Consider the following 27037-nt stretch of genomic DNA (forward strand, 5'->3'; position numbering starts at 1 on the left):
GGTGACAATCCTTTGCGCATGCGCCAAGTTGACAGCCAAGTGTACTCTCCCAAAGCCAGCTGATATCATCCTCGCAGCAACGGTTTGCGTTATTGTTTTGTTTCTGGTAGAATATTTTTATTTTGTGGTATAGGTATATTTATCTCTCCTGGGACATGCATAGTTAGCAAACCTATTTATACAAGCATGGAGGCTGCTGTTAAACGCCTCACTAGCCTGTTGTCTTAGTTAGCAAGCTAGGTGAAGTTAGTAGCATTGAATGTCATCAACGCTAGCTAGCTAACTAGCTAAGGGGATTCTCACAAGCTGGCCTCGGAAAACTTCACCGTCAGCCATGGGGATACTTTTTACAAAGCTATGGAGGCTTTTCAATCACCAAGGTAAGAAATGTGCCGTGATATTTTACACGAAATTGTCGAAAACATGGGAGCTAGCTACTGTGACTAGAGGAGGCCTGTTCTGCTAAAGAACCCGTTTTACTCGAAAACACTTCTCAGTATCCCGGTAATAATGCCAGTTTCTTTGTGGAATGAAACTAAGCTAGGTGGTGTGTCACTTTTTCTCCTGCTGAGCAGCTGCTTGGCATTAGGTCTGGAGCACCGATCGTGATGATTAGCATTGTATTGGATTATTTATGCTCGCAGATTTGGTAGCACAGGTAAAGTGAAACCGTGTCCACCTACGGCTAGGGACCTTGAATCAGTAAATTAGCCGTTTCGAAACTCCTGTAACACGAATCTCGATTATGTTGAGCCCGGCTGACCGGTATTATGATTGCAGAGGGGAACACAAACAAAACTAAGAATCAATGACTGACAGAATGAATCAATGTCTTTGCACTGCATGTGTTGCAACCTCATCACAGTATCAGTGCATTATCAGATATCCAGATCACCATACATCTGTTAGTTTGAACTGTCAATGTAGGGATTATCGTGGTTCTTAGCATGCTGTGGGGATCTTACACATCTTCTGGTGCAGACATCTAAGAGAAAAAGTGGCTTGTGGAGATTTAATTGTGGTTCTACCTATCCTATAAAGAAGGTATTTTTGTTAGTGTTCTGCTGCACTTAAGCTCGTCTCTTGATTGAGGCAAACCCAGCAACACCTGGAAATCAGGCAAAGGCATAAGCCGGTAGTAACACTTTAGAAAACTGGGTCTCTTGATAGAACAGTGGTACTTTGAAAAAGTATTTCTCATAGTTTTGCTGCTTCATACCATGTACACACGTAGCAGGGTTTTTGTAAAACCGAATATCCTCCCCAGGAAAAAACTTGGGTCCACACCATCTTGTTAAAAAACAAATCCTCACCTAATCACATATTATTAAGCACATTCATAGGTATACCAAACCAGTAGTCCCCAAATCCGATCCAGTCAGAAAACTTCCCATCTCCCTACGTCACTTCCACAAAACGTAATCGTCCTTGACTTCATCCTTCGCATGTAGACCTCTGGTCAGTGACACTTTATTTACTTAGTTATTTACTTTATTTACCAGCTCAGTGGCCTAGTGGTAGAGTGTCTGCCCTGAGACTGGAAGATCAGGGTTCGATTCCTGGTCGGGTCATACCAAAGACTTTGAAAAAAATGGGACCCAATGCCTCCCTGCTTGACACTCAGCATTAAGGGTTGGATTGGGGGGTTAAACCACCAAATGGTTCCCGAGCGCGGCTGTGTCTGCAGCTCACCGCTCCCCCAGGGGATGGGTCAAATGTGGAGAACAAATTTCGCACACACATCAGTGTGTGTGACAACTAATGGGACTTTAACTTTAACTTCTTCTGATAAATGCAAATATCTTGAAGGAGGCATGGATTTAAATTAAAATAATACATTCTTGTGCTAAAATTGAAGTTTGTTATTGATCACTTTTTGTTAAATGAAGTTTGACAAAAAGCTTGTAAACGCCAACCCACTCAAGGAACAATGGCCGACAGAGAGCATGTTTTCATTGAGGTGGAACTGCTTGATCTCAAGGAACAAAGAATTTTGTCACAATGAATTCAGTGTGGGAGCAAAGGAGACATCGCTGCGGACGCTGTTGTTGGGTTGACTGATCACAGATGTTATGTGCTCTTCATTTGTTGACAGTTAGTTTAAAAAACTGGGCTCTGTTCCGTCAATGGTGCTGTGTCAATGCACTTCCATAGACAAAGAAGTAGAAACTAGGCTTTATTTTATACGATAAATGTATTTAGTGTTTATCATTTCAGTAAGATGTTTGCCCCACTTTTCTTTTCTGGTAGAGAGCAGAATTCATGGCTCCTTCAGCTATGGAGTTGACTCATCAAAGCAGCAACTTGAAGCAACAAATCAGCCCCAGAGACCACCATGTTTGAGGGTTGATTGTTTATTTATTTATTTATTTATTTATTTCAAAAATGAGGTGTTACTTTACATCATCTATGACAGGAAGCACACCTTAGGACAACAGTGGCACAGGAGTTAAGTGCCTGCCCGGTAACCTGAGGGTTACAGGTTGGAGACCTGTCTGTTGCAGTCATTGTGTCCTTGGGCAAGGCACTTAACCCGCCTTGCTGACCGTTGGCACCAGTGCTTGGTATCCTTGCTTCTGTCAGTGATCTTCAGGGCAGCTGTGGCTACATTGTAGCTCATCGCCATGTGTGTGTGTGTGTGTGTGTGTGTGTGTGTGTGTGTGTGTGTATTTTACTCTTGATAAATTAAATAATTTGTACACTGCAAATTAGGGAAAAATAAATGAATAATTAAAAATCTAAATTAAGGTGACTTACTAACTAAACAACATATTTTTTCTGCTCTTTAAGTTGATCTCCAAAATTTCTGGTAGCTGTTTATTTTTAGTTCTAAACAAAACATGAGCTGCTAGAATTTCCTGTATCTCTATACGTTTTAATATTCTGGGTATTTCTGAGTGATACTGAAATGTGTGGTTGGCTGATCATGAACATGTAAATAAAGGCTGCACGATATTGGGAAAACCTGCGATATGCGATAACAGTGATTAATATTGCGATGACGATATTACTTGCGATAAATAAAAACCTAACTCGGGAACAAAAATAATCAAACACAATTTTTTCAAAAATGACAAAAAAAAAATCATAAAAATGAGAAACGCAGAAGATGTGAGGAAAGGGGAAAAGAAAATGAACAAGAAAAGGCAATCAGTGGATCTAACCTATGAGAACCCACCCATTTGGCCAAATGGGTGAAGAGCTCTATTTGATTTGTTAAAAAATCCTCATGCTTCTGTTTGATCGACTGGATGCATTATGTGTAGCAGACGTTTGAGCTGACCATTCATTGCGATATTTATCTGTTCCTTGAGATATGCAAATTGCACATGCTGATATCGCGATAACTATATATTTGCGATAAATATAAACCAAAAAGCAGAAATGGAAGAACTCTGTAAGGAGGGGAATTGTTTTCAACAGCACTGCAGTACGAACATTTCCCACAGCTTCTTCATCACCAACCTGGAAGTAAGCATCTGAATCCACACCGTTATGACTCATTTAGCCAGTGGCCGTTTCTCAGTACTCAAGTAAGTACGCTAGTACGTTCTTGTGTACTTTACAAGTACGTTATTGGCTCTCAGTTCTATTGAGTATGGGTCGAAGATGGTGGAATTTGGAACAGAATAACTCTCTGTACATTGTGTGAATCAAGAACACATCTGGTAACTCTGAGTGAACTTGCCATGATGGTACTCAGGAATGGAACTAGGGATGCAAAAAAATGACCCAAAATTTTATTTTCAGTTTTCGGCCGAAACACCAAAATAACCGAAACAGGCAGTCATGTGAACCCCATTTTCGTTTCATCCCTCATGTTTCATCTTGCCCATTGCTTTATAAAAACAGTACATTCGTCATATTTCAAAAGTAAAGTTTTCCCCTTTTAGTAATGCTGTTTTATTATGATCACTGGAATATTTAAATCGATTAATAAGTACTTTTTACTTTTGGTTTCACATCTACTGCTTCTGCCTGGCATTTCTTTTTCTTCTTCTACATTACTGCTACGTCTGTCCCTATTAGCGGTGATTTTACCATCCTTTCTACCCCTACCATGTCCTGAATAGGGATGTCCCGATCAGGTTTTTTTGCCCTCGAGTCCGAGTCATTTGATTTTGAGAATCTGCCGATACCGAGGCCGGATACAATACTTTTGATACATAAAAAAATAAGAAAAGGAAGAAACGGTTCCAGAATGTTCCTTATTTTTTATTTAATTACCTTTTTATTTTAATTTTTAACAACAGATCACTTCTGTGAGGTAGCTTAAACAATCAATAAATAACATAAATTCTTCACTTTTGGACTTTATTGCAAATATAAAAAGTCTAATATAAAAACAGATCGCACTTCAACTTAAAATACCTGCCAGGGGTCTATTTGGCCTCGGCCTCCAAAATGCTTAGATACGTCCCTGGGCATGGGATGGAGTTTAGAAGATGATCTGAATTTTATCAAATACATAAATACTACATGCTGATAAATTATTGCTTTATACAGGTACAAACGTGTAGTGGGATCAGTCTACCTACATTTTATTTATTAAGAACTTTGTTTTTTTTTCTTGGTTTTTATTTTCCTGTCTTGCTGTCCTGTCTGTCTCTGATCTTCCTCCAGAAAAATCTCCTGCCTGCTTCCTTCTTGTACACCTCACAAGTAACTTTTTAACCAGCAGATCAAATTGATCTATTGACCGCAAAAAAGCAGAGTGTGCGCCACGCTGCCCGGCTGCACCAGTGACGAGCGCTGCAGCACAAGCGCGTCCATACTTCATGCTCAAATCCAGACAGAACTTACCAGAGAGAAAATGAACGGACACGAATGACTGTGTGTTAATTATATATTTTTGATGACGCCACTTAGAAACAGAAAATGTTACTGTGGCCGTGTGCAGAACGCAGCTGGAGATCATGAATGATCAGCGGTCTGCCTGCCGCTCTCTGCATCTCTGCTCAAAAGAATCCCCGCTACGCTGAGTCCACATAAATAATCTAATATGGGTAGAAACTGGATCTCTTTTGTGCTCCTTCTGGGTGTGTTAGTTAAGGGCATCAGGGGAGCCTGACAACATTTAAGGAGAACCAAGTTGCTCTCCTGTAATTTGAACCCAGTATCCGAGTCCGGATCGGGGCTTGGATCGGGAAGTAAAGCCCAAGTCCCAATCAGTCTGAAACCACGTGATTGGGGCTGATTTCCGATCATGTGATCGGATCGGGACATCCCTAGTCCTGCACACGGTGAAATAAGCTTTGGTTCGTGTGTGTGAAGCGTGTTTACTCTCTTAGAGCACACAGACACTGTTGGTGCTGCAGCGTCACTTTCTTCTTCACTGGACGAGTGAATATCTTCATCAGAGGGTGAATACTACTCTTTAGAATTTGAGTCAGCCATTACCAGGCAGCTTTTCAACAATGAACAAACATGTCTGCATTGTAGGTTCTCCTCTCTAATATATAATAATATTCTCCTTCTGTGTGCTCCGCTCGTCTCCTCTCCTCAGTTAGGAGTCTCCTGATGGGTGGCAGATTTCAAACTCTAAACTTTTTCAATAGAAGCACACCCAAAAGTGTGGCTCAGTTTGAAGTTACACATCTCCACTATATTCTGGTGTAAAGTAATGACTTTATGAGGGATTTTATTTGCATCTTTGGCTTGCGGTATTGTGACTTTGACGCTTAAAGGTTGGTTTTACAGTCCTAATGCTATGGTTCTAATTATTGACATAATTAATACTTTTGGTGTTTCGGCTTTCGGCCTTGGTTTCCTAATTTTCATTTTTCAGTTATGGACAAGAATTTTCATTTCAGCGTATCCCTAATTGGAACAGTACTTGGGCCAGCGTTGATGACGTTTCACAAGGATGTGACTGAACACACAAGTTCAGACGAGTATGCACACTAAGAAATGGCCAGCGACTTCCTTTTTAGTTGACTATGTAGTGATTTTTACTCATGACAAAATAACATGAGGTGGCAGCCCACAGCAGCTTTTCTATCCAGCCCAGTGCCACCTCCTCCCTAGGTAAATGACACATGCAGATCTGTTAATCCACATGATGTAAGAGAACACTTGAATCATCAGTCCAGCTCACCATTTCATCCCATCAGTCATCCCTTTCTGATGCTCACCTGCCCGTTTTGGGTGCTGTTAGCTGATGAGAGATTAGCGTCCCTAAAGACCAGCAGTGACACCAACCCATCTGCAGCAAACTGTAGCACATTGTTTTCTGTTCACTGACAACAATACACACATAATATAGTTTTACAGTTGTTTTAGCTACCCAAAGTAAATTAAAATCTGTTTACCATTCTACATTTGTACACATCAGCTAAAAGTAAACCCTGAGCCTATGCCCCATATCAGTAACAGAACGTGTTTGGTGTTTTCATGTGATACTAGGCTTTGCTTACCAAGATAAGCCATTACTTTCATCTTTGACTTGTGTGATTGTAGCATATTATTATTATTAATATTAATAATATTGTGCTGATAAACAATCAAATGTGTAAGACCAGCGGGGCAGTGTTGGTAGAATACTCTCATGCTGTTATTACTCATTGCTAATTTAACTAGCAGTCTTTGTTTCTCATGTTTTTCTCATATTGCCACAAAATCTAAAATTCTGCTAATTAATTAAATTCAGGAAAATTTGAAAGTGCTTTAAATGTTGTTGAAGCTGGGTTTTAATGAAGAAGCACACTCACCACTATCGCCCCGGTGTTCCCGCGACTAAATGTTTCTTTGCAGGTCTGCTGAATGCAAAAGGCCCGTGTGCCTCTGACAACAGATTACCTGTCTGCATTAACCCACATATTGATGTCTCTGTTGGTCTGTGATTTCTATATAATTTGTCTCTTTTTGCTTTTCAGAACACAAAGTCATCATTGTGGGTCTAGACAATGCAGGCAAGACGACAATTCTTTACCAGTTGTAAGTACTGTAGTAAAGCCGTTTCAGTTACCGTATTTATATGTGCGCGTGCTTTTTCTCTTGTTTGGTTTTCCCGTTTGTCATAAAGCTTGTTTCAAACATTACAAATGATTGATTTGGGACACAAAGAATCTAAAAAGCTTTCTTTCTGTGGTTTGTTGCAGTTCAATGAATGAAGTGGTGCACACCTCTCCCACCATTGGGAGTAACGTGGAGGAGATCGTGGTCAACAACACACATTTTCTGATGTGGGACATCGGGGGCCAGGAGTCCCTGAGGTCATCGTGGAATACTTACTACACAAACACAGAGGTGATTTTGATTCTGGCTTTGGTTTGTGTTGACGCTCTGCTAATCATATCAAAACAAAATCCCAGATGAACTTTGAGAAGTTTTGGAAACATTCTCATGCTGTTCTCCATTTCTACCTAGCAGTAAAGCCCAGTGAGGTACAGTCAATGGCCTCTGCCAAATGTGGCAAGCATAACAGCTTTATCATAATTATTGAACTACGTAGTATTACCCTGCAAACCGTCCAGCCGTCATGTAGACGGTCTGACTTCAAATGACGGCCTAAGTAACAAGTGACAGCTTTGAAATTTGATTGCAAGAATGTCTCCGGTTTCTGTAATATCAAACCTAGAATTTGCCTTTTGTGGAAGTAAAATAAAAATCTGATTATTGCACAAATCATTTGACAAATATTTTCAAGTGGAAATTCATTGCGGGGGGGGGGGGGGGGGGGGGGGTTAACCCCGCACGCAGGGTTTGAACTAGGGATGCAACGATACCACTTTTTTCCAAACCGATACGATACTTGGATCTGATTACTCGCCGATACCGATTACCAATACCGATACTTCTACCATACAAAAAAATGCAATGAATTGGAATACAGATTTTATTTTCTTCTCTGCTTTCAACAGGAGAAGACCGTGAGGTAGATAAAAAGTAAAATATATGAATGGAAATCATCACAAAACTAAAATGTTAGGTGAACAGAAATGACAAGTTACAGGGAAGCCATTTTCAAGCAACTGCATTGGTATCGGTTCCTGGTATCGGATAACGTTCACCGATACTAGTATTGGTATCGGTATCGGCATCGATACCAGTATCGTATCGGTGCATCCCTGTTTGAACGAGCCCAGCTCACCAGAAAGGGTGACAGGCTCCACTAGAAGCCCTCAACTTACACACCCAGGATGAACCCAAAAATATATAGTTTCTACCTTCATCACAATAATTATATGAACTCTCAGCATGCCAGGGATTCTTTTCAGTGGAGAAGACATGAAGTGCAGATCGATGATGCACTCCTGCACACGGCCACAGTAACATCCTCAAAGTGGTGCCATCAAAAAAATATAATTAACACGATTGTTCATGTCAGCTCAAATTCTTTCTGGTACTTCCTGTGTTTTATTTGTGCCTGACACTCCGCTGCAGCAGAACTCATCACCCACGGTCCGGTGACTTCACCTCAATGGTGCAGCCGCGCAGCACACACTCCGTTGTTTGTGGTTGGTAGATGCCTTTGATGTGTTTAGTTCAAAAGTAACTCATGAGGTGAAAAAGTAGAAAGCCAGACAACAGATGTTCTGTAGGATTGAGACGAGATGCAGGAAGATGAGACAGGATGGGAAAATTGTCAAATAAAGAACAAGAAAACAAAACAAAAACCTTGAAATGTCATATGTTTAGTAGATTTATCCCACTACACATTTTACCTTTATAAGCAGCCATTTATAATCATGTAATATATATATATGTATATATATAAATTTATATATATACATATATATGTGTGTGTGTGTGTGTGTGTGTGTATTTAATACAATTCAGATCACCTTCAAAACTCAGTCCCACACCCAGGGCCGTATCAAGGTATTTGGGGCCCAAGACAGAATAGACTTCCCCTCCCACTGGGCTCCCCCGTAAGCCTCTGTTTAACTCATAACATGTCAGGACAGATCCCCTGTTTCAGACGATTCTCCCATTTTAATAATAGGCAACAATAGGACTCAGGAATAAAACACAAGTCTGAACCTCTCTCAGCTAGCGCTGCAACTTTATGAGTGTTTTATGTCACTGTTGGATGCCCTATATAATGTTATTCCTCTACACTGCCAGGATTAGAGCCATGAAAAACACAGTTACACTTCTTGAAAGATGCTGGGAATAAACAGCCGATAGCTCACATGTATTGATGTAATCTACATAGAAAAGAAATCACACCTCTGCAAATTACCTAAGGCTTTACACTCAAACTGTGTCTGACTTCCTGTAGAGCTCTGTGTTAACTGCGGAAATTGACCTCTCCCAGAAGCGGCTCGCAGCACAAATAGAACCCGATCCCAGGGATGTCCCAATCAGGTGTTTTTGCCCTCGAGTCGGAATCATTTGATTTTGAGAATCCGCCGATACCGAGTCCTGATCCGATACTTTCGATACATAAAAAAGAATAAAGAAAGCGAAGAAACAAATCCAGAATGTTTCTTATTTTTTGTTTAATTACCTTTATTTTTAAACATTTAACAACTCCGTTAACAAACAGATCACTTCTGTGAATTAGCTTGAATAATCAAGTATTAAATAACATAAATTGTTCACTTTTGGATTTTATTGCAAATATAAAAATGTCTAATATAATAACAAATAGCACCTCAACTTAAAATACCTGGCAGAGGTCTTTTTTGCCTTGGCCCCCAAAATGCCTTGATACGGCCCTGGGTGTGGGACAGAGTTTTGAAGGTGATCTGAAATGTTTCAGATAAATAAATATTACATGCTGATAAATTATTGCTTTATAGAAGTAAAAACGTGTAGTGGGATAAATACCTACATTTTATTTTTCAAGAACTTTGCTTTGTTTTCTCGGTTTTTATTTTTCTGTTATGTCTGTCTCTGATCTTCCTGCATCTCCTCTCAGTTCTCCAGAAAAATTGCTGCTTGACTTCCTCCTTTTTCACCTCACAAGTTACTTTTAAACTAAGCAAATCAAATGGATCTACTGACCGCAACGATAGCTGAGTGCACGCCATGCTGCCCGGCCGTGCCAGTGATGCCGAGTCACCGGACCATGGGGGGATGAGTGCTGCAGCGGCAGAGCGCGTCTGGTCTATTCGCGTCGGGCTCAAATAAAAGACAGAAATTACTAGAGAGAGTATGAACAGACATGAACCATCGCGTGTTAATTATATATTTTTTGGGTGTCGGCACTTTGAAAATGTTACTGTGTCCGTGTGCAGGACGCAGCTGTCTGGCCATTACAAGCGCATGAGCTGCCACTCTCTGTGTCTCCACTCAAAAGATTCCCCGCTACGCTGAGAGTCCATATAAATAATATAATATAGGTAGAAACTGGATCTCTTTCGGGCTCCTTCTGGGTGTGTAATTTCAGGGCTTCAGGAGAGCCCGGCAACCTTTTAGGAGAACCAGGTTCCCCTTAGCTCTTCTGTAATTTGAACCCTGTATCAGAGTCCGGATCGGGACATAACTCCTGATCTGATTCTGAAACCGCATAATCGGGACATCCCTACCCGATTCTATTTTTTAGTGGTGCGCCGCACTGCTTTTGGGACACACTTGAAATTTTCTGCACGGTAACCCATTTGGATCAATCCTATAGACTATAATGGATTACATTTGAAGCAGCAAAGTTCCGCCGCCGTTCCGTGCCGCCGATACCTCTAGTGTGGATTTGTGGTAACACTAGTATTAACCAACTGATACTAAAATAAGCCACAAAGTACAAATATCCACACTTTTGAACGAAAAGTAATATTACTTACAAGTCCAGTAGCAACAAAGCCAGGTCATCATCAGTTCATGATTTCATGGCCTCCTTTAGCTCCCTCAAATGAGTGTAGGCCGCACTGATCTTCATTCTGGTTTTGGCTCTTAGCTTTGCCTCCAAAGACATTACTCTCTTGCTTTTATTGTCAGGCTTCGCCATGATGTCATCAAAAGACCAAACTCCTTTTTTTCTTCTTCTTCTTGTGCTTTCTATTAATGGACTTTTAAATTAATATCTAAGGTGTTGAAAACTGTCTACTCTTACTTTTAAGTTCCACAGTTGAGTTTTCATTTAGTATTTTTTTAAAACCTTTTTATGTTCTTTAGTGAAATATTTGTAATAAAAACGTTTTGTCAAAATGTTGAGAGAGGAAGACCCATTTTAAATCAAGTCCTATTTAAATAGAAAAATAACCAGTAGGCGTTGTGACATCTAAATATCTGTCGTGGCAAATTCTGTTATTAATTCTCTTGCATCTCTTTTTATTGTTTGACCAGTTTGTAATTGTGGTGGTGGACAGCACCGACCGAGAACGAATCTCTGTGACCAAAGATGAACTCTACAGAATGCTAGCACATGAAGTGAGTAAAGTTATAAATTTTTGTGATTTTTTTATTGTCGTTTAAAACTACAAGTCACAACTTTGAGTAAGAAAATGTACAACAAAAACAAAAGGGAAGTCATTAAATCCTCAGTGGTCAATCCACTCATATTAGTGTTAGTGCTCCAAGTCTTTGGCTGATCTCCTATTTCATTTAAAAGGATAATTTGGTTGTGAATTGTCCAGTTTTGTAAAAGAAAATTGTGTTTATGTTCAGGAAGCCATTTACAACAGGTTAAATAGTAAGGATTCATTGTTTTTATACAGAAACAAAGTAGCTGAATGTTTTTAAAGGTGTGGAACACTCATTTACTCAACACATTTGCAGTGGTCTATAGTAGGAATGAGTACCTTGTAAATCATACTGTGGGGTGGGCTCTGGTGCACTATTTTCAGGTACTAGAAGTGAGCCACTTCAGAGTTGAGCTTCAGATGACAGGATTTCGAGTCTTACTTTCTGATTCCTCAAACAGATCATTAGTTTTTAAATGCTCACATACTTGGTTGGCCACTATTTTCTCAAGGACTTTGGATAAAAATGGAATGTTAGATATTGGTCTATAATTCATTGGGTCATCTGGATCCAGAGAAGGTTTCTGCCAGCTAGGGCTGCAGCTATCAAATATTTTTGTAATCGAGTACTCTATCGAATATTTTTTTCGATTAATCGAGTACTCTAATAAATTACCCTTTTGTATTTGTAAACCATTATATCAAATAGCATGTTATAATTATGAAAGACCTGTTAAAATGAGCAAGCAATTGCCAGTTATTCTTCAAGTTTTATTCAAAATTAGTTTGCAAAACTTCAGCACTTCAACTTTACTTCACAGTAAACAAATGGCTGTGCAAAAAATAAGTAAACAACCTGAGCCGATTTTCCCCTCGTGCGAGAATCTGCTAGCCTGCAAGCCAGACAAAAACTAGGAGGATAACTGTTGAAGTAGCGCTGCGAGCGGCTGCGGCCCAAACAGAACCAGAACCGCTCACGGTGCATGCGCAAACAGCTCGCCGGCTGTTTCCCTATTAACACACGTCCGTTTTAATTTCTACACTTTTTTGTCTCACACAATAACAAGGATTGTCGAGAAAGCATGTTTGCCGTGGTTTTGTCAAATTATACTGATCACAAAACATTTATTTACTTTCTTTCGTTTTCCTCTCATAAATACCCGTGTCCTCCTGCAGCGATCCTGAGGGACAACAAATATCAATAACAACACAATAAAAAGTCCGACGTGTTGTGTAAAAACTGCTATGTTTAGCACATTTTAAGTCCGACGTGTTGCTACCAGACGTACGGTGTGAGCTGAAACTGAGTGCTACAAACGAAAAAGTCGCACAGTGTCCGCAGAATATATAGAAAAACAGGCTAAAATACATTATCTTGTAGAGGCTCCGAGTCCGCTTGCAGAAGTGACATTTACAGGTGCTGCAGCATGGAGGATGTGGTGTTGTGGTAGGCTAAATCCATTTTACAGTATTTACACTGTAAATGGGCTGCATGGTGGCACAGTGGTTAGCACTGTTGCCTCGCTGCACGTAGGTCGCAGGTCCAAAACTCGCCTTTCTTCGTGGAGTTGCGTGTTCTCCCCATGCATGCGTGGGTTTCCTCCGGGTACTCCGGTTTCCCCCACAGATCACAACATGCCCTACAGGTTATAAAAAAAAAAAAAAAAAAAAACTTGTACGTCGCTTTGGATAAAAGCGTCTGCGAAATGAATAAACATAAACACTGGACTACGTTTTCCGCCTAACGACGTGAAAAATGGTCCCACATCTTGACATTTTCTGTCTTTTTCGCACTCCACCGGAGTCCACGTTGTCCGCCATGGCTTAAGTGAAAGTTAAGTTACATTGGCTACTCGCGTGTGCAGTCCAGTGGGCATGTGCGTCACTTATTTCAGTCCGGGTGAAACATGACCACGGGCGACTGCAAAGCCACGAATTAATTAAATGTGAATTAAACGAATCCTCGAGGCAGAGAATTTGACTCGAGGATTTTTTGTACTCGAATTATTCGAGGTACTCGAGGAATCGTTTCAGCCCTACTGCCAGCCGTTTCCTGATCGCCGAAGGCCTTCTCTGCCAGCGTTTCTCACCATTTTTACTGTTTTTCTAAGAGTCACATAACATTGCGCACTAGGATGATGTTGACGCCAAAACAATCAAAACAAAGCGGAGACTCACCTCTTACATCAGGAAGAATCTGCATGTTTCGAGTGTTATCCGTTCTTTCATCATCCGTTGTTGAATTGTGATCGGCAGAAGCTTTTCTGGTTCGCGCCTCACGTTTTTTTTACAGGAACGGCCCAAAACCATCTCCTAACACATGGATTTTCTGCTTCCTGATCATGTGACATATGCAGATGAAGATCGGCTTTAGAGCTGAAATGTTTGTTCTCTCAGTGCGGGGGCTCGTTCCGATGCCCAAATAGTAAAAAAAAAATGCAAATGCAGTGAACGGGTTGATCTAAAATGACGACTTAAGTCGTCAATGGCTGTAAATGAGTTAAAATCCTGTGGTACGTATCCATTTACTAAGGATTGATTGATTATATCTAGAATGGGGGCATTAACCAAAGGAAATGCATCTTTAAATAATTTGGTTGGGATTGGATCTAAAATGCAAGTGGAAGGTTTAGATGAAGCTAATATTTTTGATAACTCTGAAAGCTCAACTGGATCAAAACAGTTCAAACACAGATGAGGTTCTACAGTTACCTCTGATGCTGCCTCACTTACTGAGGAAGAAGAAATCACATTAGGGAGGATGATAATAATTTTGTTTCTAATATAATTAATTTTACTTGTGAAAACTCCCATTAAGTCATTTCTGCTGAGGGCTAAGGGAATAGATGGTTCTGAGCTATGCTTCTTTTAAGTTTGGCAACTGTACTGAAAAGAAATTTAGGATTATTCTTATTCTCCTCAATTAGCGATGAAAAATAAGCAGTTCTAGCTTGTCAAAGTTTATTTTTATAAAGCACAAGACTATTTTTTCAGGATAAGTAGGACTCCTCCTGGTGTGTAGAGCGCCATGTTCTCACCAATTTTCTAGAATTTAGTTTTAAAGCTCGTAAATGAGAATTAAACCAGGGAGCCAACTTCCTGTGCTTAATTACCTTCTTTTTTAAAGGGGCAACATCATCTAATGCCACACATAAAGAAGTAACATTATGAACTAGATCATCAATTTGTGAGGGGCTAGAACTGAAAATTTTTCCCTCTGCTACATGCCTCTGAGATGCTGAGGACAGTAAAGATGGAACAGTTGACTTAATAGATGCAACAGTGTTGTCAGATAGAGACCGACTATAGTGAAATTTACTGTCATGTCTCGAGATCTCGGTTATAAAAAACTCAAAGGTTATCAAAGTGGTCAGAGAGGACTGGATTATGTGAAAATATCGTTATTTCCTCACACTCTATGCCATGTCAGCACAAGGTCCAATGTATGATGGCAGGAGTGGGTGGAGCTATGTATTCTTTGAGTAAAACCAATTGAGTCTAGGATATTACTAAAGGCTACATTGAGGCTATAATTTTCAATGTCCACATGAATGTTAAAATCCATCACTATAATGACCTTATCAGTATTTAGCACCAAATCAGATAAAAAATCAGAGATTTGATCCAAAAACTCAGAGTAAGGACCTGGTGGATGATATAAAACTACAAACAAGAGTGGTTTTACATTTTTGCAATCTGGATTAGGAAAACTAAGAATAAGATGTTCGAACAAACTGTAGATATTAATTGGTAAGGGATTATTTAATAGGTCTGAATGAAAAATGGTTGCTACTCCTCCTCACCCTGTACTTTGAGCAATATGATGATTTAAATAGTTATACGGAGTCGACTCGTTTAAACTAACATAGTCCTCTTGCTGCAGCCAGGATTCTGTGAGAGAGAGCAAAGAAATCTTATTATCACAAATCAAGTCATTAACTAACAAAGTCTTAGAAAAAATAGACCTGATGTTCAGTAACCCACATTTAATTTTTCTAGTTTTCTACTCATTTGAATTTGTTCTAATATTTATGAGATTTCCTTGATTTGCTTTATTAAGCCTGATATTTAATCTTTGTGATTTTGGCCATGGCCAGGACACTGTCTCAATGCGTTAGTGGGTGGGTAACAGTACTGAAGCTGCAGAGAGGTGTGTTAAACTACGCAGACGCTTTTGCCCAAAGTGACTTACAGGTGATAATTAAGCCAGCTAGTTGCCCTTGAGGCTAACAACAAACACTAATCAGTCAATCCTAGGTGGCGTGAGGCAGCATAATCAATCATAGAAGGAAGCGAATATGGAGTGTGCAGTAGAGTGGGGGGACAGGTGCTAGTTTAGAAAATGCTCTCTGAAGAACTGGGTCTTCAAGAGTTTCTTAAAAATCGACAAGGCAGCCCCTGTTCTAGTAGTGCTTGGTAGATCATTCCACATCTGTGGAACGACACATAAGCCTTTTACAAGAGCATTCAGGTAGATGGGAGCTGTACCATCCAGGACTTTGTATGCTAGTGTTAGCGATTTGAATTTGATGCGTGCAGCTAGCGGTAGCTAGTGGAGGTCATAGGACAGAGGGGTGACATGCTCTTTTAGGCTGATTGAAGACCAGGCACGCTGCTGCATTCTGGACCTTTTGAAGAGGTCTCACAGTACAGGCTGGAAGACCAGTTAGTGGGACATTGCAGTAGTCGAGGTGGGAGATGACGGTAGATTGCACCAGAAGCTGGGTGGCATTGTGTTAGGTATGGTCTGCTCTTTTTTTATGTTATGCAGAGTGAAGTGGCATGAACGAGCAACAGAGGCACCTTGATCTTTAAGTGTAGGAGACTATTTTCATGTTCAGTCTGCATGGAAAACTCTGAGTGACCGATTATAATCTGAAGTAATAATTAAAAACATTAGTTTTTCAGTGTTCCACAAATCTAAAATTAACAAGAAACATCTGCTTTCTTTGAATGCGAGTATTTTGTATAGCCCAAATGTTCTCAGAGCACCTTTCTTCTTACGATCCAAAAATGTAGTGATCTCTGATTGAATAAATCTTGAAAAAACAACTAAACTGACTGTTAAAGGCTGGTGTTTTGGATCTAGTGCCACTTCAGTACCTTACATCTCAGTGTTTCCCTTACATAGGCGTAGCCGTTGTGGCCCGCCACTGCTGAAATCCCAGCGCCACGCCTACAAGATCCCGTTTTATAGATAAAAAATAAATAAATAAAATTTGCGCTGTTTTCCGAAGAAGCAGCGGGAACTACTCTGTTGTTGCTTGTGATCACAGCCGGCAGGCAGCAATGAGGAGGAGGCAGGGCAGGGTGGTTACAGCTAGGGATGAGCGTACGGATAAAGCATTTTTGACGAATACGAGCATGAAATGAGTAAAACTCATAAATATCTGTAATTGTCTCGTCTTGTCTCGTCTTCCTCCGCTTATCCGGGTCCGGGTCGCGGGGGCAGCATCCCAACTAGGGAGCTCCAGGCCGTCCTCTCCCCGGCCTTGTCCACCAGCTCCTCCGGCAGGACCCCAAGGCGTTCCCGGACCAGATTGGAGATGTAACCTCTCCAACGTGTCCTGGGTCGACCCGGGGGCCTTCTGCCGGCAGGACATGCCCGAAACACCTCCCCGGGGAGGCGTCCAGGAGGCATCCTGACCAGATGCCCAAACCACCTCAACTGGCTCCTTTCGATCCGGAGGAGCAGCGGTTCTACTCCGAGTCCCTCCCGAATGTCCGAGCTCCTCACCCTATCTCTAAGGCTGAGCCCGGCCACCCTACGGAGGAAACTCATTTCGGCCGCTTGTATCCGCGATCTCGTTCTTTCGGTCATTACCCAAAGCTCATGACCATAGGTGAGGATTGGGACGTAGATCGACCGGTAAATCGAGAGCCTGGCTTTCTGGCTCAGCTCCCTCTTCCCCACGACAGATCGGCTCAGCGTCCGCATCACTGCAGACGCCGAACCAATCCGCCTGTTGATCTCCCGATCCCTCCTACCCTCACTCGTGAACAAGACCCCGAGATACTTAAACTCCTCCACTTGAGGTAGGACCTCTCCCCCGACCCGGAGGTGGCAAGCCACCCTTTTCCGGTCGAGAACCATGGTCTCAGATTTGGAGGTGCTGATCCTCATCCCAGCCGCTTCACATTCGGCCGCGAACCTACCCAGCAAGAGCTGAAGGTCAGAGCTGGATGAAGCTAGGAGGACCACATCATCCGCAAAAAGCAGAGACGAGATTCTCCTGCCACCAAACTCGACACACTCCACACCACGGCTGCGTCTAGAAATTCTGTCCATAAAAGTGATGAACAGAACCGGTGACAAAGGGCAGCCCTGGCGGAGTCCAACCCTCACTGGGAACAGGTCCGACTTACTACCGGCTATGCGGACCAAACTCACGCTCCTCTGGTAAAGGGACTGAATGGCCCTTAACAGAAAGCCACCCACCCCATACTCCTGGAGCGTCCCCCACAGGGTGCCCCTGGGGACACGGTCATAAGCCTTCTCCAAATCCACAAAGCACATGTGGATTGGTCGGGCAAACTCCCATGCCCCCTCCATCACCCTTGCAAGGGTATAGAGCTGGTCCACAGTTCCACGGCCAGGACGAAAACCACATTGCTCCTCCTCTATCTGAGATTCAACTATCGATCGGACCCTCCTCTCCAGTACCTTGGAGTAGACCTTTCCAGGGAGGCTGAGGAGTGTGATCCCCCTATAGTTGGAACACACCCTCAGGTCACCCTTCTTAAAGATGGGGACCACCACCCCGGTCTGCCATTCCACAGGAACTGCCCCCGATGACCACGCAATGTTGTAGAGACGTGTCAACCATGACAGCCCTACAACATCCATAGCCTTGAGATACCCAGGACGAACCTCATCCGCCCCCGGGGCTCCGCCGCTGTGTAGTTGTTTGACTACCTCAGCAACTTCTGCCCCCGAGATCGGACAGTCCATCCCCAGGCCTCCCAGCTCTGGTTCCTCCTCGGAATGCGCATTGGTGGGATTGAGGAGCTCCTCAAAGTATTCCTTCCACCGTCCGACTATAGCCTCAGTTGACGTCAGCAGCTCCCCATCCCCACTGTAAACAGTGTGAGCGAGTTGCTGCCTTCCTCCCCTGAGGCGCCGGACAGTTTGCCAGAACCTCTTTGGAGCCGATCGATAGTCTTTCTCCATGGCCTCACCAAACTCCTCCTACGCCCGAGATTTTGCCTCGGCAACTGCCACTGCTGCACCCCGCTTGGCTATCCGGTACCTGTCTGCTGCCTCCGGAGACCCACTGACCAGCCACGCCCTGTAGGCCTCCTTCTTCAGCTTGACGGCTCCCCGAACCTCTGGTGTCCACCAGCGGGTACGGGGGTTGCCACCACGACTGGCACCGGCCACCTTACGACTACAGCTAGCAACAGCCGCCTCGACAATCGCAGAGTGGAACTAGGCCCACTCGGACTCAGTGTCCCCCACTGCTCTCGGGACGTGGTCAAAGCTCTGCCGGAGGTGGGAGTTGAAGACCATCTTGACAGGTTCTTCTGCCAGGCGTTCCCAGCAGACCCTCACTATGCGTTTGGGTCTGCCAGGTCTACGCAGCATGTTCCCTTGCCATCTGATCCAACTCACCACCAGGTGGTGATCAGTTGACAGCTCCGCCCCTCTCTTCACTCGGGTGTCCAAAACATACGGCCGCAGGTCAGATGATACGACTACAAAATCTATCATCGACCTGCGACCTAGGCTGCCCTGGTACCAAGTGTACCGGTGGGCATCCTTATGTTCGAACATGGTGTTCGTTATGGCCAAACTGCGGCTTGCACAGAAGTCCAATAACAAAACACCGCTCGAGTTCAGATTAGGTGGGCCGTTCCTCCCAATCACACCCCTCCAGGTCAAGCTGTCATTGCCCACGTGAGCATTGAAGTCCCCCAGCAGGACAATGGAGTCCCCTGATGGAGCACTATCTAGCACTCGTCCCAGGGACTCCAAAAAGGGTGGGTACTCTGAACTGATATTTGGCCCATAAGCACAAACAACAGTCAGGACCCGTTCCCCGACTCGAAGGCGCAAGGAAGCTACCCTCTTGTCCCCCGGGGTAAACCCTAACACACAGGCAGAGAGTCTCGGGGCTAACAAAAAGCCAACCCCAGCCCTCCGCCTCTCACCCGGAGCAACTCCAGCAAAGAAGAGTGTCCAACCCCTCTCCAGGTCTCGGGTTCCAGAGCCAATGCAATGTGTCGAGGTGAGTCCGACTATATCTAGCCGGTACCGCTCAACCTCTGCCACAAGCTCCGGCTCCTTCCCCGCCAGCGAGGTGACGTTCCATGTCCCAAAAACTAGTTTTCTTGTCCGGGGATTGGACCGCCAAGGCTCCCGCCTTGGTCTGCCACCCGATTCACATTGCACCGGACCCTTCATGTTCCTCCTGCGGGTGGTGGGTCCACAGTTGGACGAGCCCATGTATCCGGTTCGGGCTGGGCCCGGCCGGGCCCCATGGGCGAAAGCCCGGCCACCAGGCGCTCGCTCACGGGCCCCAACCCCAGGCCTGGCTCCAGGGTGGGACCCCGGTAACCCTCCGGGCCGGGTACTCCGACTCTTCGTTTTAACCGCCATGAAAGATCCTTCGAACCGTTCTTTGTCTCACCCTTCACCTAAGACCAATTTGTCATGGGAGACCCTACCAGGGGCACTAAGTGCCCCAGACAACATAGCTCCTAGGATCATTAGGGCACTCAAACTCCTCCACCACGATAAGGTAATTGTGCTGAAGAAAAATCCTCATTGGGTAACTGACTGCCTTTCACGCTCTGTGATTGGCCGGTCACATAGAGCGTCCGCCCTTCTCTACACACAAAACTCTGTGGCAGTCCCTTGGAAAGACCGTATCGAAGGGGCCAATGAGTGAAAGAGGAAGCTCAGTTCGGCCCACGCACACACACACATAGACAGTAACGGATCGCTCTGTGCTTGCTTCACTGTTGCTCACGTTTCTTCGGTACTCCCTAGGTTTTCTTCAGCTTGCCTCTTTTTTGGTTAAATATTTAAAGTTACTTTTTTCGTAACGTACGTGGTGCATTTGACAAGACAGAGCTGAAAACGGCTCGTGCATGCGTCGGTCACTGCCTCCGCTCCGGTCGGGTTTGTAAAAATTATTTCCCCCCCCTCTCTCTCTCTTTCTCTCTCTCACACACACACACACACACACACCTTAATCAACATTGTTTTGTTTAACTTTGTGTGGGGAAAAAATGCCAAGAACGTTTGGAAAAAAATCTGTTTAATCAAATAAAAAATAAATAAATAAATAAAAAGTTGGGTCTGGTTCTAGTATTTCATATTTCCTAGTTTCTACTGCATGAGTTCAGATGTATTAATCCATGCACTTAAATATTAATGTTCTGATTTTACTGAAATACTTGTTCTGTAATAGTTCCTTTACTATTGTGATCAAAAATATTTAATCTCAATTCTGAGGCTGCTCTGTAAATACTTTTCAAATAAACAATACACATAGCAACTTCTGATCAATCCATATCAATTTCAGATTTAAAATAATGTATTGATGTAAACCACACCCACTGATTTCCAAATAATAAATAAGAGGTGCATTCATCTGTGTATCTCCTTTGATCCGCATTAGTGATATTTTCAGCACCAGAACAATGAAGCAAAGAAACAGATTCCGGAGTTTGTTAGTAATTTTATTTATTAGGTGCATCTAACCTGTTCTATGTTTCTCTGAAATCAGATCAAATGCTTCTATGGGTTGTCTCCTCTCTGCACTAGAACAATTTACTTTATTATAATCGTCGTCGTCGTCTTCCTCCGCTTATCCGGGTCCGGGTCGCGGGGACAGCATCCGAACAAGGGAGCTCCAGACCGTCCTCTCCCTGGCCACCTCCACCAGCTCCTCCGGCAGGACCCCAAGGCGTTCCCGGACCAAATTGGATGACCAGATGCCCAAACCACCTCAACTGGCTCCTTTCGATTTGGAGGAGCAGCGGTTCTACTCCGAGTCCCTCCCGAATGTCCGAGCTCCTCACCCTATCTCTAAGGCTGAGCCCGGCCACCCTACGGAGGAAACTCATTTCGGCCGCTTGTATCCGCGATCTCGTTCTTTCGGTCATTACCCAAAGCTCATGACCATAGGTGAGGATTGGGACGTACAGCTCATGACCATAGGTGAGGATTGGGACGTAGATCGACCGGTAAATCGAGAGCCTGGCTTTCTGGCTCAGCTCCCTCTTCACCACGACAGATCGGCTCAGCGTCTGCATCACTACAGACGCTGAACCAATCCGCCTGTCGATCTCCCGATCCCTCCTACCCTCACTTGTGAACAAGGCCCCGAGATACTTAAACTCCTCCACTTGAGGTAAGACCTCTACCTCGACCCGGAGTTGGCAAGCCACCCTTTTCCGGTCAAGAAGCATGGTCTCAGATTTGGAGGTGCTGATCCTCATCCCAGCCGCATCACACTCGGCCGCGAACCTACCCAGCAAGAGCTGAAGGTCAGAGCTGGATGAAGCTAGGAGGACCACATCATCCGCAAAAAGCAGAGACGAGATTCTCCTGCCACCAAACTCGACACACTCCACACTAGGGCCCGACCGATATGCTTTTTTTGGGACCGATACCGATATAAAACTTTTAACAAAGGCCGATAGCCGATATAATGGCCGATAAATCTCCCTCACAAAAAAATTAATACAAATGTTCTTAAGATTAAACCCTTCATTCTCTGCCTTTTTGATGCTAACTTATTTCTATATTACACACCAAAGAACTGTCTCAATAACTCATTAGGGTTTCCAAGTAATGCAAATAAGATTTATTTTGCAATCTCAAAAACAACAGAACACACAAACTACTACTGAAGATGAGCAGATGCTGCAGATGACATCACCGGATGGATCTTTAGTGAAGTAGGCCCACACCTTACCTCGACCCTCTTTTTCCATCTGTAATAAAATAATCTGCATAAAAGTACAGTTATATATCTGTTGATACCAAGACAAAGTAAAATATTATCATGTAAATAAATGATATCAGGCATTGTGGCTCAAAACCAATGGCTCTGTTTTTGTTTGGTTCCCCAGCTGTTAAGGTTTTCTCATTTAGTATTCAAGTCTTTTTTTTTCTTTTTTTTTTTGTTCCTTCCACTGAATTTTCTACTCCGTTTGTTGTCAGTTTTTTTTCCTAGTTATTCTTCTTTCCCTTTTAGGATTCTTCTTTAAAAATATTTTCATTTATAGTTCCTCCTATGTTCCCCTGCTGTCCTCTGCTCCCACTCACAGCTCCTCCTCATAACTAGTCCTCTGTCATCTCTCACTCCTCAGTGCATACGGTTCAGTTTCAGTCATACTCTGCTAGTTTCAGCGTCCTAGCTACCTGTTTTTTGGCATTAAAATACTTTTGAGTTTTACACTTATTTGTTTTGATCCTTTCCAAAGCCGACAGTATTAGGAAAATAAAAATAAGATACGTTAAATGACTAGTATGTGGCAATGTATAAGCCTTATGTAAAATATAAGGCTGAAAAATACAATAGATTTATTCTATTGTAGAGAGGAATGTTTATTTTCTCGTATTACCGCCCCTACTCCTCTCCCAGCTAGGGAGAGGAGGGGGGACTCCCTGCACAGCGTTTCATTGCTTTGTTGCCAACCCCCCCTCGCCCGTCCTCAGCTGCGGCAACGGTCGTATGCCGCCGAAGCGCCGCGAAACGGAGACCCACTACCGCATTGAGACGCCCTTGTTATCCTATTCTGCAGTGCTTAGGCGCTCCAGCCGTGCAGCGATCATTTCGGCGTCTGCACTATTTTTTTCGCGAGCCACGGATGAACCGCGTCAGTTTGAAAAGACTGCTGAAGAGCGGAGGAAATTGTCTGAGAATATTCCAGAATGTCTACCAGAAAAAGGCCAGCAGAAAAAGGGGAAGCAGCGTGAGCTCTGCATAGAGCGTAATGCTGCTGCAGTTTCATTTTATTTTTTCAGGTTAACTTTTCAATACGAGGCCACGAGGCACACAATAAACGTAGGAAGCATGTTGAGGGGAAACATACTTTTGTCATTGCTTATTTTACCGTTCAACTTACCACTGACACAACAAATATGCTTAAAACTGAAGACTTACCTCCTACTTCCTCATCACCGTCGTCTCTGCTTGACTGAATTGCTTCTGCTGCTCCGCTGCATGTGTGCTGTGACGGTGGCTCCACCCCCCGAGGAGTGCAGCCACACAACATGAGTTCATAAAGCTGGCGCCATCTGCTGGATAGGTAGAGCAATATTGGCCATATCGGCCGTCTTTTTGGCCGATAGCCGATAGTGTTAATGGCCCCTATATCGGCCGATAATATCGGCCGGCCGATATATCGGTCGGGCCCTACTCCACACCACGCAGCGCCTAGAAATTCTGTCCATAAGGGTAATGAACAGAACCGGTGACAAAGGGCAGCCCTGGCGGAGTCCAACCCTCACTGGGAGCAGGTCCGACTTACTACCGGCTATGCGGACCAATCTCACGCTCCTCTGGTAAAGGGACTGAATGGCCCTTAACAGAAGGCCACCCACCCCATACTCCTGGAGCGTCCCCCACAGGGTGCCCCTGGGGACACGGTCATAAGCCTTCTCCAAATCCACAAAACACATGTGGATTGGTTGGGCAAACTCCCATGCCCCCTCCATCACCCTTGCAAGGGTATAGAGCTGGTCCACAGTTCCACGGCCAGGATGAAAACCACATTGCTCCTCCTCAATCTGAGATTCAACTATCGATCGGACCCTCCTCTCCAGTACCTTGGAGTAGACCTTTCCAGGGAGGCTGAGGAGTGTGATCCCCCTATAGTTGGAACACACCCTCAGGTCACCCTTCTTAAAGATGGGGACCACCACCCCGGTCTGCCATTCCACAGGAACTGCCCCCGATGACCACGCAATGTTGCAGAGACGTGTCAACCATGACAGCCCTACAACATCCATAGCCTTGAGATACTCAGGACAAATCTCATCCGCCCCCGGGGCTCCGCCGCTGTGTAGTTGTTTGACTACCTCAGCAACTTCTGCCTCCGAGATTGGACAGTCCATCCCCAGGTCTCCCGGCTCTGGTTCCTCCTCAGAATGCGCATAGGTGGGATTGAGGAGCTCCTCAAAGTATTCCTTCCACCGTCCGACTATAGCCCCAGTTGACGTCAGCAGCTCCCCATCCCCACTGTAAACAGTGTGAGTGAGTTGCTGCCTCCCTCTCCTGAGGTGCCGGACAGTTTGCCAGAACCTCTTTGGAGCCGATCGATAGCCTTTCTCCATGGCCTCACCAAACTCCTCCCATGCCCGAGATTTTGCCTCGGCAACTGCCACTGCTGCACCCCGCTTGGCTATCCAGTACCTGTCTGCTGCCTCCGGAGCCCCACAGACCAGCCACGCCCTGTAGGCCTCCTTCTTCAGCCTGACGGCTCCCCGAACCTCTGGTGTCCACCAGCGGGTCCGGGGGTTGCCACCACGACTGGCACCGGCCACCTTGCGACCACAGCTAGCAACAGCCGCCTCAACAATTGCAGAGTGGAACAAGGCCCACTCTGATTCAATGTCCCCCACTGCTCTCGGGACGTGGTCAAAGCTCTGCCGGAGGTGGGAGTTGAAGACTGTCTTAACAGGTTCTTCTGCCAAGCATTCCCAGCAGACACTCACTATGCATTTGGGTCTGCCAGGTCTACGCGGCATCTTCCCCTGCCATCTGATCCAACTCACCACCAGGTGGCGATCAGTTGACAGCTCCGCTCCTCTCTTCACTGGGGTGTCCAAAACATACGGCCTCAGTTCAGATGATACGACTACAAAGTCTATCATCGACCTGCGACCTAGGCTTTATTATAATGTTCACTGTAATGCATCTTAACAAATAAATTAAATCAAAGATATTGGTCAATAATGCCAAATATGTAAATTTGTGTTTCAGTCATTTTTATACTGGCTTAAAAATACTTCATTAAGTCTACTAAGCAGGGGTGTAGAACATGTTTAATAGGGCCAGCCCAGTAATGATCTTAGACCAACATGAAGGGGGCAGAAAGTCAAATAAAGGGGGGCAAAAGGAGATGCTTTTCCAGACGCCAAGAAAAATTAAATGCCAAACCCCCCTGCAAAGTGTGTCACTGAGAGTTTAAAACAAAAAATAATCTTGTGCAAATATTGGTAATACTAGTTATTAAAATGCAGCAGTTGCTGGATTGGTGCAGTTCAGAGTGGAGTGCGTCTAATAAAACAATATTAACATAAAGGTGAGGCGTGTCATATCCCCCCCCCCCCCCCCCCCCCACACACACCACAGCTGGAAAAATTCCTAGGGGAAACACAGCATCTATTAACATTTCAAAACAGATCATTTCTTAAGGTATCTAAAATACGTAGACCCCAATGTTTCCAACATGATGCTGCAAGGTTTTTCTTGAATGTCCATACTGAATATTATCATTATTAACTCCAGATAGTACTTGGAGGGTCCTGAGCAGCTGTTTTCTATTTTGTCACATCTAGTTATTTTTTCTGTGTCGGTTCTATCTTGGGTTTACTTACTGGCTCTACATAGTTTTGTTTTTTCTGTGTAAATTGAATACTAAGTTATTTTATAGAACCGTGTGCTGTTTGTGATAACAAAAACAAACCAGAGCTTGAATTTGTGTTTTACTCTGATCTGTCCAGGACTTAAGAAAGGCAGGTCTGTTGATATTTGCCAACAAACAGGATGTGAAAGGCTGCATGTCTGTGGCTGAGATCTCTCAGAGCCTCCAGCTTACCTCAGTCAAAGACCACCAGTGGCACATCCAGGCCTGCTGTGCCCTCACTGGGGAGGGGTGAGAACTGCAGTTACTCACATTTATATTTTTAATAAAAAGTCAAAACTCGATGAAGTGTTTCTGTCTGAATATCTGCGCTCCTCCATCTCCCTGGTCCTGTGTGTCGATCTCCTTGCCTCCAGGTTGTGTCAGGGTCTAGAGTGGATGATGTCACGGCTCCGTGTGAGATGATGACCCTCACGTCTTCAAAAGTGCGCCCTTCCTGTTTTCTTTCTGCCTCGAGACACGAAGACCTGGGTGAGATCAGATGATAGATGGCCCTCTACTCTCCATCGTTTCTTGTGGAGCTGACTCCCGCGGACCACTGGCAGGATGTTGTATTGTCCTGTAATAATTTATTTTACAAAAAAGACATTTTATTCAGAACAAAGACTTTTCTGTGGAACAATGAACAACAGAGATGCTCAAATAATTTAAAGTGAAATTTCTGCACGGTTTTCCTTTCAGCAAAACACGGAGGTCCTTGAAGCGTCTGACCTGGAGCTGTACATGGACTTTGTTTTCCAGCTGTGTGTTCTTGCCCCATGTGGCCTTGCAGTATTGTTGGACTGGGTGTGGTGGTTTTTCAAGCCCCCTCTCTGTACAGTCCAGTATTCTCCTGAAACTTAGTGCCTGCAGCAGAATGTGGAATTAATGATGGTAAAGGTGACTGAAATATGCTTGAGAGAGGGTGAAATCTCACAAAACCTTCTTCCCTTCAGTCTCTGTGAATAATCACTGAAATAAAGTGGTTTTTATCTGTTTTGGGTGTTTTGCATTACATATTTAAATGTTATTTTGTTCGACTTTGTATGGGTTATTATTCCAGCCACAGATTAGAGTTTGAACATGGTGCACTTAGGGTTATT

General features: G+C 43.9%; 1 protein-coding gene across 1 annotated transcript; it reads left to right on the forward strand.

Moving 5' to 3' along the window:
- On the forward strand, positions 1-26932 carry arl5a (ADP-ribosylation factor-like 5A). Its single transcript, XM_015965898.3, has 6 exons — positions 1-380; positions 6876-6936; positions 7101-7248; positions 11233-11316; positions 26035-26186; positions 26312-26932. Exons 1-6 carry the CDS (start codon positions 335-337, stop codon positions 26358-26360), a joined length of 540 nt encoding a protein of 179 aa, XP_015821384.1. The 5' UTR covers positions 1-334; the 3' UTR covers positions 26361-26932.
- The last annotated feature ends 105 nt before the right edge of the window (positions 26933-27037 follow it).

This window comes from Nothobranchius furzeri, chromosome 14 (assembly GCF_043380555.1).
Source record: "Nothobranchius furzeri strain GRZ-AD chromosome 14, NfurGRZ-RIMD1, whole genome shotgun sequence".
Taxonomy (NCBI): Eukaryota; Metazoa; Chordata; class Actinopteri; order Cyprinodontiformes; family Nothobranchiidae; genus Nothobranchius; species Nothobranchius furzeri.